The 18,023-nt window shown below is 40.0% G+C and overlaps 1 protein-coding gene across 1 annotated transcript; it reads right to left on the bottom strand.

Moving 5' to 3' along the window:
- Positions 1–2,368: 2,368 nt before the first annotated feature.
- On the bottom strand, positions 2,369–16,993 carry LOC131693523 (uncharacterized). Its single transcript, XM_058981428.1, has one exon. It carries the CDS (start codon positions 15,521–15,523, stop codon positions 13,061–13,063), a length of 2,463 nt encoding a protein of 820 aa, XP_058837411.1. The 5' UTR covers positions 15,524–16,993; the 3' UTR covers positions 2,369–13,060.
- Between the last annotated feature and the right edge of the window lie 1,030 nt (positions 16,994–18,023).

The raw sequence follows: 18,023 nt of genomic DNA on the forward strand, positions 1-18,023 counted from the left end.
ATTCGCTCTAGAATACCTATCCGTCTTTCAATTTCATTGCTTTCGTTTCTCTTAGTCTCAAATTTGCCGAAAATAGCCAACCAGGTTCCATAACAAAAATGTCAGAACGCCACCCTGAGGACAACCGCAAATACTCAACTTCCGTATCTCTGCCTGTCTTAGTGAGGAGCTAAGAATGGGGTTACTAAGCATTGCGTTTATCCAGGAGGATACATTATCAAAAGTACCTTCAATATCTAGGAACACACCCAAGCTAGATTGCTTGAGCGAGAAGGCTTTCTCAATGTTGTAAACAACATCGTGAAGCAGAGTGATCGTGGATTTCCCACACTGATATGCATGTTGCAACTTGGGGAGGATGTTCAACTAAACAAACGTTCATGATGTTGTGATCGACTATCCGTTCCAAAACATTCAGAAGAAAAAAATTTAAGCTGATAGGCCTAAAGCTCTTGGCTTCCTCATAGCCTCCTTTGGGAATAAATCCAACAGTTATTTTTCGACATGCTTTCGAAATATTCCTGGTAGCAAGACTGGAAAGCATAACTTTTTTAAAGACATGTTTGAGAATATCAAATCCCTTTTGCAGTAGCACGGGAAGTATTCCATCATTTCCGAGCGATTTATATGGGGCAAAGCTGTCAAGTGCCCACTTGACCGATTCAGTAACGGTAACCAATGTGCGTGCTCACGCCCATGAGTCCGAATCACCAGAATGAGATCTATGAATATTGTTCAACTCCGGATCGATACAACCTGGAAAGTGTGCTTCGAAGAGACAATTAAGAACATCTTTTTCGTTCGTCACATAAACACCATCTCTGGTTTTTAAGGAGTTCATCTGAAAATCTTCTGATTTCGATAGAATATTATTTAACCTGGTAGCTTCGCTCAGACCATAGATATTAGTACATAGGTTTTGCCAGCCGCTTGCTCTGAAAATCTAACACATTTCTTATATGCACTACGAGCTGACCTGAAAGCACTGGAGTCTTCACGCTGACGCCGGTTCCAAGCTCTTTTCATATCCTTCTTCATACTTTCAAGCTCAGGCCTCCACCAAGGAATTCCCCTAGTCGATCTAACAGTACGAAATGGAGAAAAAGAGGTCCCAGTTTGTAGATTTAGGATCCATTGGTATGTGTATGTTCCAATATTATGCAATTGGAGAAATGTTATGAGCCAAAAGCCATTCTCAACAACCGACCGCATTCCCCTATATTCATTATGCAGGAAAAAATTCAGTCACACACAATCACACATACGAGAGTTCTAAGAGTAGACGTTCAACCATTTCCATGTCGAGGAGTGCCACGGAGAACATGAGAATTCTTGATAAAATTATCTTAGACAGGAAATTCAATAAAATTTTCCAAACTTGGTCTTGCAGTTACTCGATGAACCAAAAGAAATCGAAAAAAGTTTGAATTTAAAAAAATGTTATCGTGAAAACAGATAAATCTTTTTTTTAAATAAAATTTTTCAAAATAAGGAAGAGAAAAATTTTGTTATTTAGTTTTCCGTGTGTCATATATGATGTATTCTCATGAAAAATGACGTCAATCCGTTGAATAGTTTTTGAGTTATCGTGTCCCCCAATTTTGAAAATGCGGTTTTTAGAAAAACGTTATTAAAGTTGCGATCTGCGAGTGTGACAACAAATACGCGCGAGAAACTATTGGCTGTTTAAAACAAAGGAAGGTCAGCGTGGCCACCGAAATTACACGACACTATTTTAGAGGTTCAATATAAGTAATTAAATTCCAGGCATCGCAAAGGTGAAATAATCAAGTATTCAAAGATCCAATGATACAAAAATTTAAAAATTAAAGATCTGAATTTCAGTAGGCTTAGGTTTGAAAATATTATTCCAAAAACCTTAAGGCAGAAAAACTAATTAAATGCAATTCGAAAATTACAAACCTAATCAATGCTAAGATGGGTGATCCTTATCATTTTAAAACCTTCACACCCTCTGGATATGTGCCTGCTTCCCTAATATGCTTGGGTGTGAAATAAACTAATACTTACCACAATAGAGGCCTTCATTAATCACATCAAGATGAAGAGAACTCTAGCGGCCAATTTCTTCACTGGATGAAAACCGGTTTTCGCTGAAAACTAGTTTTCAGGTTGCTGGTGACCAATTAGCCGAAAACCGGTTTTCAACGAAAACTGGTTTTCATCAAAGGGAAGAAATTGGTCGTAGGAGTCTACGTGCTCTGGCGGTAGGCGACGAACGAACAGCCATAAACCGCTGGAACAGGAGACGACTTTCTGTTACAGCAAAGGACTTCGCGGCATTAGACTGAATGGTAAGGTGAGTATGATGGGACATTTTGTGATAACAGAAAAATTGAATGCAAACTTCATTGTTAAAACTAATGACAGTAGTTTTTTTTAATGTATAAAACTATTTATACTATACATACAGATTACATTGTTTTTATCACTATCGATGAACAGTTAACATACAAAACGATAAATTATGCGATAAAATATCCTTGTGTAAATATAGTAGTACGGATATTAGTTCCAATTTAGTTCCTTTCTCACTTCACAGTTCTTGGTTCCCTCTGTTTTTTGCAATTATCAAAACTTTAAAATAGAACAGAACCTAAATTTGTTTCATTCTACAAATAAGAAAACCAGATTGCTCTTAATATTTGAACGCTCCTTCGTTACATTCTTTTGATTTCTCTTAAGTGATACAATTCGTAATAATTAATATAATTATTGCAGCGCGTTACAATCTATACCAATCAATCCCACGAGTCTTGCTCTGTGGGATTTCTACTATTTAGTTTTCATGTTGCATTCATCCCAGCATCTTGATTAGATTACTATTGAATAGTTAAGTAGTATTTATACAAGTTCTAGTTCACATTTTCCCTATATCATATTACAAACTAACTGTCATAGCAGCCACTTTTCTTCCGTTTCGTTCCAAACACTCGCTGCTACCTCATTTACTGCATATACATGTATCAATTACTAAACTAAATATTTATAAAAACAAAGTGCTGCTCGTAGATTTGCGTTCGTCATTTGCCGACTAGTATTCTCGGCTGTCTGTAACAATTGCCTGCAACTTGCACTTCCAGGTCGCGATTGGAATCGAATATTGTTTAATTTATTACCACCTCTTCCCTTCCTTGTCTCGGAACAAAAGTTTGCTCCAGTTAAGTGTGGCTCACACACTAGTAGATACTAGACAACACCCAGACACGAGGCAGAATTCTGGCAAACCCGGTAATGAAGTCAGTTACTTGTTCAGCCGAGCTTTGGTCTCATAACTATCTGCCTAGTTAGTGCAGTCAGCCAGGCGCAAGCTCACGTGACCGACGTCGATTTTTTACCGGCATCGCAACATGGAAGTGTACGGATCATTAAACTATGTCTACCACCTATTGTTGACGTTTCGTTGGTTGGTTCGTCTGTTAAACTAGCTCCAGCCAGCGCTACGCACTGGTGTTACGTTCATTGGGTTTTCTTTAAAAACTTGAAATAAATAGCGTGCATGCTGTGTGCGGTTCGGTTTTGATTCGAGGTACCTTACGGTGGCGAATCGGAAGAAAAACACACCGTCATCGTTGCGGGGTCTTTGCGCCTTGGAGAAAAAAAAATAACTCAAGACTTTCTCGGTGCATTTGGATGGGTTCGCGTATTTTTCGTGTTATTTTTCGTGGTTCGGCACGGGCTTTGCTGGTTGCGCGCGCGCACACATGCCGTTCGATCATTTTCTCTAGTTCGCTGGCCGTGCTTTTTCCTTCCTTCTAGCGTGGTAGGCGCCCGTCGCCCGGGAGGGGAAGTTATGGCCGCTGGGAAGTCTGATTAATATTTTTTTCGGTTTCTGCTCGTGGCTGTCGAGAAATGCGATCAGCTGGAAAGCGAGCAACCGTAAATATATGGTGGGTTGTGCGATTAAACAGTACATATCTACGTGTGACAGGTTTAACGTCTTTCTTTCTGCTTTTCCGAAGCGGATTTCCCCTTTCACGTAACGGTGATGGATGCAACTTTGATCTTTGGCTTTTTTCATTGTTTATTCCATCCACCAGTCCAGTGCATTTTCCAATTTGTTCGGTTTGCTTCGCCAATGAGAGAAAATATTTTGGTGTCGTAAAGCTCCCCAATGAATGTTGGATTTTTATTTACAATCAAAGTCAATCAGGAAAATTGCATTTTCAAAGTAGTGCATATTCGACCGCACTCAAGATTTGGAACATATACATTCATTCACCAACAATAATTTAAAAGTTTTTTGCATATAATCCAATGCACAAATGATGATCAGAAAACTATCAAATGCTACTTGAATATCTACTCAAGAGAATGCAAGGAACTCATTCAATGTCAAAAAATAGAAAGATGTCACCTGGTTTTACAAAGTTTTGTTCCTCAGAAACCATTTGCGTTTTCTGTGGAATAAAAGTGTTTTATTACAAATTACCAGGCAACCCCCTTCATATTAAAATGTGGAGCCAAGCTGTCAGTAAACAATATAAATCTTTTTCATATGACTCGAACGTGCAGGACCTGGGACAGGACATGCGAAGACGGTCTTCTTTTTCCCTCTCGATATTGATGTTATTTTGCAGGGAAAAATCCGCTTGCAAAATAATTTCAAGCAAATGTCGATGATAGTGCTGTGCCGATGCGGCATCGATTTCTGCCGATGAGGTACAAATTCGTGCCGAAAATAATAGAGCTCAAACATGACATGAACTATGTTATCGTTTATCTGAGCTGTGTAAAACAACATTAACCATAGCTGTTGAGCAGAATAATAAAATTGCACGTATCGTCGTTGCACTTTGCATATTTGTTTCTGTACATGTACATGAATCTAAACATCATATAAGATATTTTTATAAAACACCTTGTTTATAGCCAGGATATTACGATACTACCCAGACACTCTCAATTACAAGAAAATGAAAATCGTAAAGAAAGGTCCGGTTCGCAATGACAGGCCATTGCCGGTTCGCGGTGACAGTTACTTTATTTCACTTTGCACGTCCCGTCCCAGTGCAGGACCAATTCTTACTTTTACGTAAGTAGACTTTAAATTTCTCGGAACTAAAAACTCCTTTATCCCCATCTCCTTTCCAAAGGATTGAAACTTTGAGCAATTGTCGTTTAAGTGAATAATAAAAGTTTTCCCAAGTCTGCTTGTAAAGCAACAATATACAAACACAACAGCTACGCAAAGTGTGAAGCCAACTTACCCATTCAAACGTCTAAGCAGAGATGAAAAAATCTGTCCAAACTTGACTATTTCAGACTCTATTCCAATAGGGTAAATTAAGGTAAACTAGAGCAAAATTATATCAACACGAGCAGAGCTTCTTGTTTTGGAACAACGAGAACAAAGCATTGAAAAAACACAATACTTCGTTTTCGATGTGCCAAAACAAAACGGTCTGTTCATTTGGATTCAATTTTCCTTTAGTAACGTCTGCATAACGCTTTTAATAGTGGAGATTTGCTTTTATTAATAGATTTAGGAACATTACTATAAGACGTAATCTGATTCATAATTTATTTATCTTGGTTTGGTTTTTGTGATTGTGAATTGGTTCACAAAATCAAAACAGTATAGATATTTTCCCGTGAACCAATTTAAGAAAATCAGAATATTAATCATGAATCCTTTCAATCCCCGTGAACCAATTTTTGATTCCTAATATATTAGTCACGATTCAATATCCGTACTGGTGAAATAGTTCACAAATCATAAAATATTATTCATGGAAACATGAACTGATTCATGATTCGCTTATCATTCCTGCCGGTGAAATGGTTCTCAAAATAATATAACATTGTTCTAGTATTCTTGAACTGATTCACGATTCCATGTATATTATTAACAACTCACCATTCGTGCTCGTGAAATAGTTCTTAAAATCATAAAAATTATTCATGCATTCGTGAACTGGTTCATTATTCCTAGTGTATGATTCACGACTCACCATTCGTGCTCATCAAATAAATTATAAAATCGCGAATCAGTTCGCGAATCCATAAATTATTATTTATAGTTTCGCGAACTGATTCTGGAATCATAGTAAATTATTCATGATCCATCCTGCATGGTTGTGATATTTAGTGGATATTTCTAGTCATTGTCAATTTCATGCAACTCTGCATATGGTCATGAAATTTTCACGTGAACTATTTCATAAAATTTGCAATGTTATTCATAAATTCATTTCATGAACTATTTAATAAAATAAAACAAAGATGTGGCCAGTTTCTAGCGCCCAGTAATAGGTACGAGCAGTAGATAAGTTTTCTTGTAGAGAACATCGTTATTTATTTATTTATTTATGTATTTATTTATTTATTTATTTATTTATTTATTTATTTATTTATTTATTTATTTATTTATTTATTTATTTATTTATTTATTTATTTATTTATTTATTTATTTATTTATTTATTTACTTATTTATTCAATAAGGTTCGTTGTGATGCTGAACAGAAAACGAAAACTGCACCGTACTCCAACAATACACTATTGAACCACAAGTCGTGTTTGTGATCTAGTTCACAAAACAAGTTACTGCGAAGCCGTTACATTTTTATGATTCAGTTCATATTGCCACATCAATTCAAGTAAAAAATTCAATAGTGGCCATAAACTAGCATATCACGACTAGGCGAAGAGAAATCACGAAAAACATGAATATGAGTTGCATTACACCACGTGTCGAATCCGATTCTAAGCTCAAGAGCAAAATATCACGATAATGCGCAAATAAGTTACGACAATCGTGACTGAGAGCCTGAAATCACGAACATAAATCACACTATTCTGCCAGATAAATCCGATACGAATCTCGTGAAAAAAGCATCACGATAACGTGACTAAAACATACGGAAATCGTGACTACGGTCCTGATATCATGAACTGTCCGGTCTTTTAGTTGATATAGTTAATACAAATCAGTGTATCTTCTAATTATGAACAAGAATCATAACAGTCTATCTGCTGACCTCGCACAAACCAAAAAATCGCTACGCTATAGGCATCAGCGAAGCAAGCCAGCGCTTTGTTCTATATCCAGTGCGCAAACAGTATTGTATCGTTGTTGGGGACGGGCATAGCGTAGTTGATAAATCGATTGCCTTGTACGCAGCTCTCCTGGGTTCGATTTCCAACCCCGCACATAGAGTTAGAGATTTTTCCAAAACAGATTTCCCTAACACGAACAGAGGGAAATGATCCTAAGGTAAAACGTCTATATTTAAAAAAAATCTATCGTTGCTCCCGGCTACGCAGTAAAAAGAGTCTGCCAAAAGTGCCCGTGCTACGTGATAACACAATTTCGATTGATTTTAATAAAACTCGTGTTAGACCCACACTTCAGGAGGTGGAATACTAGTTAAAGTTAAAATGGAGCTTAACATCACGGAAGTTATGAACATTCAGCTACACCACGTCAAAAACTGTGTTTCGATTACGTTTAGAAGCAACATAAAAATATTCTTCAAAACAAATGGTCCTCTCGCTATGCCAGAAGATCCTAAATTTTTTGTTTTCCGAAGTTCATTACCGTTCTTCTAGTATATACACAGGGACCATTTGCATTAAAAGGCACATGAAGTCTGTCTAAGTTGAGATCATTTTACAGACAAGAAAGTCAGTTCAAAATTTAATTTTTCTCCCGGTGCATTAATTTTTCAATACCTAACGAAAGCCGACGGTGTTTACTAGGTTATTAGGCAAAGCATTGAGTAGTAAATGTTGACACGACCGAGTAATGAACAGAAGGGAAAGACCCCAAAGAGAATCTCTCATTGTTACTTACGACCTAATCTAAATTTTCTCTAGAATTGTTAGAGTTTATGTGAAAAATATCAGTTCCAGTAGTAGTAGATTACATAATTGATAAACTTGGTCTAATGAGCTATACTTATCAATCAAATTCTGTTTTAAAAGTTGTCCTTGCGTTTGAACCAAAATGGAAGGCTTATTACTACCGCAAATAACAGATACAAGTACTAGTTACATCAAAAACTTGCTGCAACCTTAGAGCGGCCTTTAGTAAGCAGTTGGTGCGGCGTGTACATTTCGGTGAATGTCTCAATATACTAACCAAAATCTTTCGACACGCAATGGAAAATTATTATAAAATTTTACCATAGCACTGTAACCAGTGTTGAGCTTCATCACGGTCACATGGGTCTAGCAGCGGCTAGGCTCATCATATGTTGACTACTGTCAAAGTCTGTATATCTCCATCGCGGATGACAGGGATGACACTCCCCTGGTCAAAACAGTAAGTGATGCTTATTGAGTTACGGTTCTCACTCCAATTAATTGATAACAGTAAGATGGTTCTCTTCTGAATTTTCTCACTCATTGGAATCATTATTGAGAGGAATGGAAACTGACTATCATTTGATTTAAAATATAAATACGCTTATGATGGTCATCTTATTACAAACATTGAGCTAGTATTAAAAACAGGCGGTTTAACATAAATAGCTTTGCATGAAAGAAACAGAAAAGTGAAGAAAAAATCAACAAAGCACCACATGCTGCCTGAAAGCAACACACTGATAATATTTCGATTACTATACCAATACAAAATATATGGCACTCAATATATCATTTTAAACCCATTTCTTGCACGGCTTCTGTAAGAGATAGTTAACTGAAACTCCATGCGAGGAAAATGGAAATTAAATAACTGTCATTTTTGTGGTGATACGGTCACTTAATATTCACCGTCACAATTCAAAGACCGTCGTAAGACTGCACAGCACTGGCTGTAACAATTGAATGAGAAACTAATTTACTGTAACGATGTTTAAAAATAATATGGAAGGAATTTCTAGTGTATATGCCTACTATAACGACGCTGAATCCCTCTGGATAAAGATTCGACATGTTTATCGTTTGTTTACCATTTATGTGTAAGTGTGATTCCAATCGAGCACGAGACCTGTCAATGGTCCTCGTTCCAGAAGGATTCGAAGCGATTTTCTTTGGAATGAGTGCTTTTGACAGGTCTCGTACTTGATTGGAATGACGCTTACAGATAAATAATAAGAAAAAGATAGAGATGGCGAGTTTTTATCCAAAGGGATTCGCGTATTTAGCCTACTAGTACTAGTACGATTGTTGTTACTAGTATATTAAGAAAGAAACGTGAAAGTGGCAGCGTTATTGATAGAGTGAAATTAAACAAAGAGAGTCTCTCTTTGCAGATTGCGTACTCAAATAGAGTTCATACCAACCGACATAACCCCACAAAATGAGCCGGATGAACTTCGTTTGACAATTCTCGGCCGTCTATTCGTGTCGCCACCTTGTAGAACTCAATTGAGTTCGGTAATTGCCTAATAGCCGTGTTGTCAGCATATTTAGAAAGTGAAAACTCAGAAAAGTGACATTCGGTTATCGATTTTTAGCTAAATAGTTCCCTAGTCTTAGCTAACAAACGTCACTTTAAATGAGATCTCAGGAAAAAAAATTGTTCAAATCTTAGCTATTCAGATCTTGGTAAAAGATTTGAAAGAGCTGAGATCGAGCACAAAAGATAAAGTGTGTCCGTTAGATTAAACTATTAAGGTATTCCTTTTGTCGCTTTCAAAGATCTGTAGTGGGCTGTGCAATTAGGGTTGTGATACCGGTAGCACCGGTACCAAAAGTCCCGGGAATACCGACCCATTCTTGGTTCCGAAATACTGGTACTGCATAAATATAAGTACCGATGTTTTCGGTACTATGCAAAGCTTTTGATGGGAAATATTATTAACCTAACCTTTTAACATTTATAGGAGCCTGTTTCAAACATCGGTCGGCAGGGTGGCATTAGAAGATTAACGAATATAACTTCCGTTGTACGTAATTGGATAGTTTAACTGCGTATTCGTAAATAAATATAACGATTTTCCATTCATGTACTTTGAACTAGCATGAATCAAATAATTTTTGATTTGGTTTTTTGGAATGTCCCGTACTTTTCGGGTCCAAGTCACGCCTATAAACATTTTGCAGTTAAATATTAATCTATGAAAGAACGAACGCCGTCTTAGTACCTAACTTCGCTCCGAATAGAGCACGTAGGGATCTGACCTGAGTTTGTAATCAGCGTTGTTTGAACATATGTGATTCGTATCCAAAGCCAGACAAGAAGGAATATGTTTCGTCATCTGGATTCTCACAACATGAACTGTTGGAAATACATGAGAAAAAGTTTCTTCAACCAATAGATTTCATTTCTCCTTCTGTCGATAGGATTCCATTAAGGAACTCCAAATTAGTGCGCGGTGCAACTCGACGTACCTTGATTTCATCATCATCCATATATAGAAGAATATTGGCTTGGCTCAAACGTTGTTGTTATCGTTATTGTGTTACATGAAATTCTTCACAATGATGCTTCCAGCCTCGGTTACACTTCTGTGAACATTGGCAGTACCACATTACACCCACGATATAGAAACTTCCATGAGTATTATCGCCGTTATTACTTTAGGAACTGTCATCCATCAAGCGCATATTTAGTCTAATAGAGTTTGTTTAAAGTCAGTCGCAAAAGTAATTTTTGTATAGAGGCACATTTCTCTTCTGTGGCTTTCTGATGACACTACTCAGCCGGAGGAACGATACCGTACTGTTTGTACAGATGATAAGCTACAAAGCAGAGAAATTGTTTGCTTGGTTTATTTATAGCTATAACGGATTATTTTTCTTTGCTTCCGCTCTGGGTGAGATTGGAAGAGACTGAAGCATATAAAAGGTTACCGTTGTCTTCGGTCTGCACTGATGAAGACCGAAAACAATGGTCGAAACGTTTGGACGTTTCAAAACGTGATGTTCAATTTTATTCTGACTGTAGAGCCGTAAATATTTTCCTATTTAACACCGACATCGATAAGCATGCTGTCCATCACCAGAATGAGTGTCATGCGGACTGATTTAGGACATCTAGCTAGGCTGTAAGTTGTCTAAAACATATCAACATTGGTGTTGCATCACGAAACAAAATATTGCTGGTTCGTTTTATGACTTCATGTTGGACACCCATGAAAAAAGTGAAACAATATTTTGTGACATTTTTTCCTACATTGAATCAGACTACGTAATGTCACATAATGTCGTGACAGCTATACGTTTGAAATATCAATTTGTTGGACGCTGGCTGTCACTATCAGGCCCTTCGCCGTCGATCTCACAGCATTTATGAAACCAATTGATTGTTCAGCATATTAGAAGACGGTACAGTATGTTCACCTTACAATGTCATGTATTTTAGACTCACTGACATTGAGATTTATCAGTTCTGGTGAAACATACTTCATAATCATCATTCCTCAATTATTTATCATGCGAACATTATTCTACTTTGGGGCCGTTCGTATATTACGTCACGTAAAAATTGTACAAATTTGACCACTCCTCTCTCCGTAATTTCGCAAATTGTTACAAAATTCTTTATCTCCCTTTACTAATACATAACAATTTTATTCGTTTGTACATGTTACGTCACAGGTTTAGTTTACTACCCATTCCTCCTGTCACAAAATACTATTTTGCTATACACCCATCACTTTCCCTCCCCACAGAGTGTGACATAATTTATGGAAGACCCTTTTTCGCAAAGTGAGAAAACAGGTCAAGGCCGTTCAACACACATTAAGCCATTCGAAGATTTCAATTGTAGCGAGTCAAATTGAAATGCTTGGTGAATAAAAATAAACACCCTTTCAGTAACCGATGCGCGAATCACCGCTCGTACTTTCGATTCCCCTCTGTAAGGTTACCTTCTCTATCGATCAGCATGACGCCATCCATCTCAAGTGCATACATGTACGACAAATGACTGTTTCTGCTGACAGCAAAGCAGAACACGATGCTGACAGTGGACACCGTACCTTATTCTAAACCCTACCGTCTAATATCTTGATGCACATGTTTCACTTTTAACGAGCTACGTAATAACTAGTAATGCGCGAACAAAGCCAAGAATAAATACGAATGTAAAAAAAGTAACTAAACAATGTCACGAGATACAAGGTCGGTGATAATAGTAACAGCGAAAAAAATAACGAAACAAAAATCTTAACCTAAATAAAAATAGAAATCTTTCGGCAGTCTCCTCACGCACATACAGAAGCATTCCTATATGCCTTGGCTACTCTCGCTTGAAAAAGAATGTTCCTCACACATTCCAAGTCTACCCCCCCCCCCCCCCACCCGTATCAGTGTCCGCTCCTACCATTCAATCATCAACCCTGTCGAGATGTCGAGTCTGCTGATTGTACGCAGAACTCGGCGCGCAAAGCCAACGATCGAAGCACCGTAACCGCGCGGCGCCCATTCATCATTCTGGCAGCCGAAGGAGTAACAAAAATAAAAACACAAAAAAAACAAGAATCGTTCGCAGTCTGCGCGCACGATCCTACTATCCGAGTCAAATCAAATCACTCTCTTACTCATACATATTTGCATCCTCTCGGTTACTCTCGTGTTCATGAACTCCACTCACGTGCCACGCCAAGCTGTCTACCTCCACACCTCTCTCTCACTCTCGCACACAAACGTTGGCGCAAACACGTTTTCATCTGCAGACCTGACCGGGCACAATTTGCTTGCTATTGATACCAAAATGGTAAGTGAGGTGCGGCGTGGTAAGCCGTTGACTTTGCGCAATTATCTCCGACCTGCCACGATCTCTTCTCCGCTTCAGCGGCAGACTGCTGGTGCATTCTAGAGAAGTGCACTGCGCTGCAACCGGAGCGTGAGAAAACTGGGACAGTGAAAGTCTCGATACAGCCTAGCAGGCCCAGCAGCGTTCTAGACACCAGACAGGTACGCCAATGGTATGTCACAATAATTGCCTGCTTATATTCTCGCTTGCACGCAATTTACGCCCTCGCCCTCGTACACGCTCACTCGTACCACACATATGCAATTGAATAAAAATACTAAGCGCGAAGTACTTAACTAAGAAGCAAAATGTGGCCTAACGAACCTATACCTCTCAGCAAGCGATGCGTCGACGTTTGCTCACGTGATCCCCTCTGGATCGTATTCCATCTAGGCTGGCGGCACAATCTGACCAATGCGTCGAGTTCTCGAGCCGAATCCCTTGCTGCCGTCCGGTCCAATCGGGGTGCGGACCACCGTTTCACCCTGGCCATGCTGGTGGCATTGCATCTGTACAGCACTACCGGACCGTGATCGTGGTCCTCCGTTGGAACACTCCGAGCCAAATGAGATGCGTCGATCGTAGCCCGAATCAGTCGAAATACGCCGCCCGTTGAAATATTCCGAACTACTCGATAATTTCCGCAGTGGATCGAAACCGTTAGAATACTTTCGTGGAGAAATGTTCGGGCTATCGTACACGTTCGAACCTCCGGAGAACTTCCTCTCGTAGTTTGACTCCATCGATATACGCCGCTGCGGCATACCCATGTCCGGTGAGTTTGTGAACCTGCGCTCGAAGTTGGATCCAACCGAGAATTTCCGATTACTTTGGTCAGAACACTGGGAGACTCGACGGTACACATCCGAGCACTGCGAAACTCGGCGCGAGCACGAACAGAAGTCCGAACAGTTGGATGTTCTCCGCGATGGCACTTCGGAGCAGTTGGATGCTCGTCGGGACATATTATCCATTCCCGAGGAACACTGCGAAACTCGTCGGGACATTTCACCGCAGCTAGAGTAGCCATCCGAGCAGCTGGAGTATTTGCGGGAGGCGTCGCTGCTTCCCATTGAAAAAGAACTCGGACGACGATTGAAGTAATCGTAGTTTTCGTTTCCGTACGAGTACTTTCTCTGCTGTGGCGAGTGCGGTATGAACATTGGCTGTTGTTGCTGCTGTTGGGGCGGCATTTGGGGTTGCATTTGCGGCTGCTGCTGCTGAGGCTGCAGCGGCATAATCTGCTGCATGGTTGGCTGCTCTGGCGGTGGCAGTGGTTGTGGGATCATTTGCTGGTAGACATGTTGCATTTCCGGCTTGGGGTAGAAACCAGATCCACGTCGCACCTTAAACCGATCAAATGTTTCGCCTCCACGGCTACGCTCAATGTCGTGACTGGCGACGTACTTGTAGTTCTCCGCAAATCTGGTTACGTTGGCCTTTTTGCCAGTCTTCTTTTTAGGTGCAATCAATTCCAGTACGATGAACTCCTCCATGTTCTGAGCTCGACGTGCTGATGCTGATTCGGTGAATTCAATTAGCGCACACTCGTTCTGTTGCAGTTCTGGGTGTTTGTTGATAAATTGACGAACATCCGCTGGAATGGGACCACCGGGACGCAGGACACGAATGAGCGAAATTTCGCCACACTTGGAGAAGAGCTCGGATACTTTATCGACCGTGTATTTGTCGTATGGCAACCCGGTGGCAACGACCGTCCGGGATGGAGTCGTTTCATCATAAATAGGCAGTGACTCCAGTCGACGGATCTTCGTTCCTAGATCATTCAGTTCAATTTTGACACTTTTACGCTTGATGGCGTAACCGACAACACGCCAATCTTTCGTCAACTGACGTACGCGTTTAAAGCTCGAGACCAGCTTCAAACTGACAAATCCTTCCTTATTGCGTCTCACGTGCTTCAATAGGAACGCGTCTTTCAGAATGTTGTCGTTGGAGAAGTAAAACTCTACCTGTTCGATGATCTTTTCGCACATGTCGTCATCCGGGATTTCATAGGCATCCTCTTCGGTGGGGTTGCTCTCTTCCGGTTTTTTCGCGATTTCGCAGCCGGAATCCTTAGCAGTATCGTCAGAGGAACCAATTCCAACATCTTCAGGAGGGTTCTGTGACTCTGTTGAATCTCTTCTATCATATGACATGGAAACATCACTATCGATGGAGCTTATGGAGTCTTTTGTGTCCGAATGTTTCATGTTGACCGGTGGAACTAATGGATGCGGCACCATGTGGTCATCTTCCTCCATATACAAATCATCATCTTCTTCTTCGTCGTCATCGAGATCGTAATCGTGAATCTCGTCATGGCCATGATGATGATGATGATGATGATAGTGGTGCTGTGGATTGGAATCTCCTTCTTCTCTCAGCATTTCCTGATGCTGAAGATATGTGTAATTGTCGGTCATGAGGGGTGATAATGTGTCGGGTTCTTCTGCGTGGGCAGCATCGTCAAGTTCTAGTGCTTCCATATCTTTGATAGTTTCTTTGATAACCATTTCACTGTTCTCAGTGATAGTAGCAGCTGGTATGCACTGAACTGCAACTAGCGGTTGCTTGAGCTGCTGCGGCATCTCACAGCAACTCTCTGCCACATCTCCGCACGCGGTTGCTTTACTACTCTGTGCAGCACTTTCACTTTCTTCTTTTTCTATGGGAAACATATCAGTCATTGTGGCCATTTCCACCTTTTCAACGATTCTTACATTGCCGTTGCTATTTGCCACGCTCGTTGGTACCGAGGCAGCGACTGGGGCTGCCGGCGGCGCTATCCCCGTAACAGCTGGCAGGGTGGCCAGCGGTACTGATTCACCACTCGGGACTGAAGACATGTTGGCTGCAATTATTTTATGAGCAAGCACCTTACCAGTTGTAGTACAGCTCTGTTATTCTCTAATTGATTGCTTTATATTACTATATCGTAAGGTTGGCTATCTAATATGGCTTCGATGTGTGTATTTACTTCCCCAGCAGGCTCCGTTGCATTTATATATATGAACGTTATCACCCTTTACTTCTGTTACGATCGTATATTTACAGCGACGAAAAAATAAATATTTTCTGCACAGCCGATTATCACTTGGAGTTAATTAACTTTTCAATTTCGTTCCCGCACGGAACGATTTCCCAATACTGTTATAGACGTTTTCCATGCATCAAATTCGCCACGACTTGAAACACAATTTTTCCGTTTTCCCCGCTTTCTTCGTCAAATTTTCGTCGGCCGGATTCATTCACCAGTGCAGCGCGGCTGCAATGTATAGCTCTACTGCTGGTTACTTTTTCTTTTTTCCGCTTCTACACCCGTCAAAGTCTCTTGTGCACACGACCACACCGGGCTTAGTTTAGGGTACTTTCACAATTACACTTTTTTGCCACAAAAGCACACGTGAGGCCACGGGATGGATGCGGGACGGACTAACAGTCAGTGTCTGGGATGGATGGAGGAAGGGGGCAAAATCGGTTCAGTGCTTCAGTTTTTTACTTTTTTCCAGTTCACTTTATTGTACATAGTTCCTTGCATGCACGGGTGCAACTAAAAATTGATTTGAATTATCGTCGATTAAAGTGAAATGTTTGAAAATGGTCTTTCTATAAACGTTCATTCACTTGTTCCTTGGCAAAATGGTTGCACACTTTTTGTTTAAATAAGACAATTTCGTCGTTTTTGACTTGTTAATCGTTCCGTAACACTATTATTCTTTTCGTCTACTTATTAATTTCAAAACAATTTAGCTTTCGCAGCAATGACTACTATTCCAGGATGGGATCTGTTTTTCGGAAAACTCAGCTACTGCCACTTTCAGTATTATTCCACTTGAAGGACCTAGCTCTCCGAAAACAGTGCTGTTCAACGTTGCGGGATCGGGTTGGCCACCGTTTCAATCTCTCTGCATACACTTGCACATGTCAAAACAATCTCTCTGCGAACGCCTTCAAAATCGGCTTCAATATATCAACTCCACTTGCACCAGTAGGTACAGCAACAGTTTCCAACTCGCACTGATCAAAACATCCATCAAAGCACAAGATATAGTTTCACTTTTTCCTGCTGCAACGTTCAAAAGATCGAAAAAATCTGATTTATTTTCGCACGCGAACCGTGAACCTAATTACTGTCGATCGGGCAGAGGGATTCGAAAGCTTTGACGGATTTACAAGAAAGCGAGTGAATGTGAGTGAATTTTTCTGTAGCAGATTCGGCAGATCTAATCTCTGGCTCGATTTTCACTGTTTTGATATATAGCATACGCGCGTACAGAGCAAAAGTACAATCTTCAAAGGTGTTTCCACGACAAGTGTTATTGAAAGACTGAAATGCAGCATTGAAATTACGCCGGTTTTATATTGTCTCTCCCACCGCGACTGCCGGAGCACCAACACAGACGGAAAGGTGCGTCATAAACCGTCGGTTCGGAACCGAGTTGCTTCTGCTCGGTTGTTTTAGCTTGACTCTTTGGCATAATCGTCACCGCAACTGCTACTAGTCACCCGAGAGCGTGTACACAGATTGTGATAGTTTTGTTTTGTTTATTATTGTTCGCGAATGTAGCATCGTGGAAGATAGAGGGCGGTATTCATTGAACCGCAATAGCTTAGCTAAAATGCTCTTTATTCCACTGCAGTGTGGAATGTCCTCAAAAGTATAATTTATTTTACATCTTAACGCTTCTTAGTAGCGAGTGCACAAGCCTTTGTGATTGTGCTGAAATTATGGTAATCATATTAAAGAGATACATGCTAAATGTGAATTCCTTTTGTAAGTTTTGCTAGCCGTATTGAAGAATTAAGGTTATATATGGTCGGTGTTAGGTCAGACCGGACTAAGTGACAGTGCATAAAATTCGAGAAAAACGCGTTTAAAGTTTGAATCGCAGCATCCTTTACATTATAATTCGAAAATAATTTTTACCATAATTCTTGTTCATTGTTTCATATTTCAAATCTGGTAAAAGTGGAATGTAGATGAAGAAATTCTTTATCCAGTTCTATCATTAACTCATTTTTTGATGTTTTGCGACTTGGTCCGGTCTGACTTAACACCGACCATATGATAGTAGAATTAAAAAAATAACGGTTTTTATTGGCCTAAAGCTAATACTAAAAAATAGAAGTAGTCGAAAATATATAAATGATCAAATTTTGAATTCTGCCGGAATATATCTTTGGAGGACCCCGAACTTACACAAAACTCGATTTTCTCGAAACCACTTTTTTGAGCTGTGAGCTGGATAACATTCTATTCTTTCTCCGGACAAAATCAACCTAGAGGCCGTGTGGCATTCCGCGGGTTTAGGTAACTCAGCCAAGAATCGATCCACTGGGTTTCTG

The sequence above is a fragment of the Topomyia yanbarensis genome, chromosome 3 (genome assembly GCF_030247195.1).
Source record: "Topomyia yanbarensis strain Yona2022 chromosome 3, ASM3024719v1, whole genome shotgun sequence".
NCBI classification, from domain to species: domain Eukaryota; kingdom Metazoa; phylum Arthropoda; class Insecta; order Diptera; family Culicidae; genus Topomyia; species Topomyia yanbarensis.